The sequence below is a fragment of the Austrofundulus limnaeus genome, unplaced genomic scaffold (assembly GCF_001266775.1).
Source record: "Austrofundulus limnaeus strain Quisiro unplaced genomic scaffold, Austrofundulus_limnaeus-1.0 Scaffold224, whole genome shotgun sequence".
In the NCBI taxonomy this organism is placed as follows: domain Eukaryota; kingdom Metazoa; phylum Chordata; class Actinopteri; order Cyprinodontiformes; family Rivulidae; genus Austrofundulus; species Austrofundulus limnaeus.
This window is the reverse complement of record NW_013952626.1, coordinates 757,550-759,132: the sequence shown is the minus strand read 5'-3', so window position 1 is coordinate 759,132 and position 1,583 is coordinate 757,550. Positions and strand designations below refer to the sequence as shown.

At 40.2% G+C, this 1,583-nt stretch overlaps 1 protein-coding gene across 1 annotated transcript in view; it reads left to right on the top strand.

The window, feature by feature from the left end:
- The window catches only part of stag3 (STAG3 cohesin complex component), a gene marked incomplete in the record, with an annotated part of 31,858 nt that overhangs the window by 22,328 nt on the left and 7,947 nt on the right, over positions 1 to 1,583 (top strand). The window contains 3 exon segments of the mRNA XM_014019602.1: positions 143 to 311; positions 732 to 862; positions 1,222 to 1,323. Coding sequence (XP_013875056.1) covers positions 143 to 311; positions 732 to 862; positions 1,222 to 1,323 — 402 coding nt within the window.

Genomic DNA, 1,583 nt, shown 5'->3' with positions numbered 1-1,583 from the left:
TATGTATATACATATATACATACTTGAAAGACAAGTCTAAAACTTTAGTTCATTTTGATGTTTGAAGAATAAAATTTTCCTCAGTAAAATGTGAATCTGAGAATGGAGGACAAAAGTTTTTATTTGTTCTGTCCATCCACAGGCGTTCGAGCTGCTGTGTGACCTGCTGCTGCTGTACAGCGGGGCTTCTGTTCGCTCAGAACCGGCCCTGCAATCCCTGGTCCACGTGCCGTCTGATTCTCTGCACGCTGAGCTGGCTTCCTTCCTTCTGGACTACGTCTTTGTTGACCCCGAAGACGCCGAGCTCAATGGTAGTTTTACACTAATCGATAAGTGTGGTTCTTTCCTAAAGCAGCTTTTAGCACGTGTTAACAAATGTTAACAAGTACGCTGCACTTGTTTTTTTTTTTTAGACTTTTTAAGTAAAAGGGGTTTGCTGGTTTTTTGTGGACGTTTGATAAGTTGGAAAGGTTTTTACTCTGCCAGCAATCTCCCAGAGGAGTCTGCTCTCCATTTCTGCCTGTGCACACACTTTCAGATTCCTTTGTTTGGATTCTGCTCATATTTCACGACATTCCGTCGACTGCAGCAAATAAAAACAGTTAACCGAGACGGAGAGCGTCTTTGCAGCTTGTTTGTGCTGAATAATTGTTTACCTCTGCTTTTCTAATAGTCTTTTCATACATTTGTCTTATTCTCTCCTTTCCTCCAACCTTGGCTTTTCTTTCTAGATGAAGATGATGAACTGAAAATGACTCTTGTTCAGAAGAAGCGCAACCACCTGGCTGGTTACTGTAAACTAGTGATCTACAATGTTCTGGACCTCAGCACAGCAACCATCATCTTCAAGCACTTCAACAAGGTGCCGTTATGGTTTTATCTGCGTTTGTCTTTTATATTAAATATAAAGCCATGTGTCCACAGCTACACTAAATGTGTTAATAAGGTGGTTATTTTTGAATAAATTAACTGTATTTGGAGAACGGGATGATATAATTAATGGAAAAATAATGGAGAGGATGTGTTTGGAAGTGGGGGAAGGTGATGAAATCTGTTTTGGACCTAGTGAGGTGCTAAAGATGAATCAGAGAGAAACGTAGCTAAAAGAAGCTCTCATGACGCGAACAAAGTGGGTTGTTTTATGTTGTCAGACACTTACCCTGTGCTGTTTATTAAACAGAGTAAAGATGTTTCTTTTTCTCTTCGTCTTTTCTTTTTTAGTACTTTAAAGACTTTGGTGATATCATAAAAGAGACCCTGAGGAGGAGCAAACTCATCAGCTCCATACAGAGYGCCAAGACTGTGTGCCTGAGCCTGCAGCAGGTGTGCTCTTCATTTTACCTTCATCCTTTCTTTCTGGGAGGTTTTTTGTTGTTGTTTTTTTTGTAAAAAAGTTCAAATTTAAGCTGTGAAAAGCAGCTCTGTGGCAGAATGTTGTGAGTGTGTGGCAACAGAAGTAAAAATAAATGAAGGCAATAAGATAAAATGCTGATGATCACTCTGTTCTGAAAACAACAGGAAGTTGTGACCCCTTGTTGGTGTGTGTGTGTGTGTGTGTGTGTGTGTGTGTGTGTGTGTGTGTG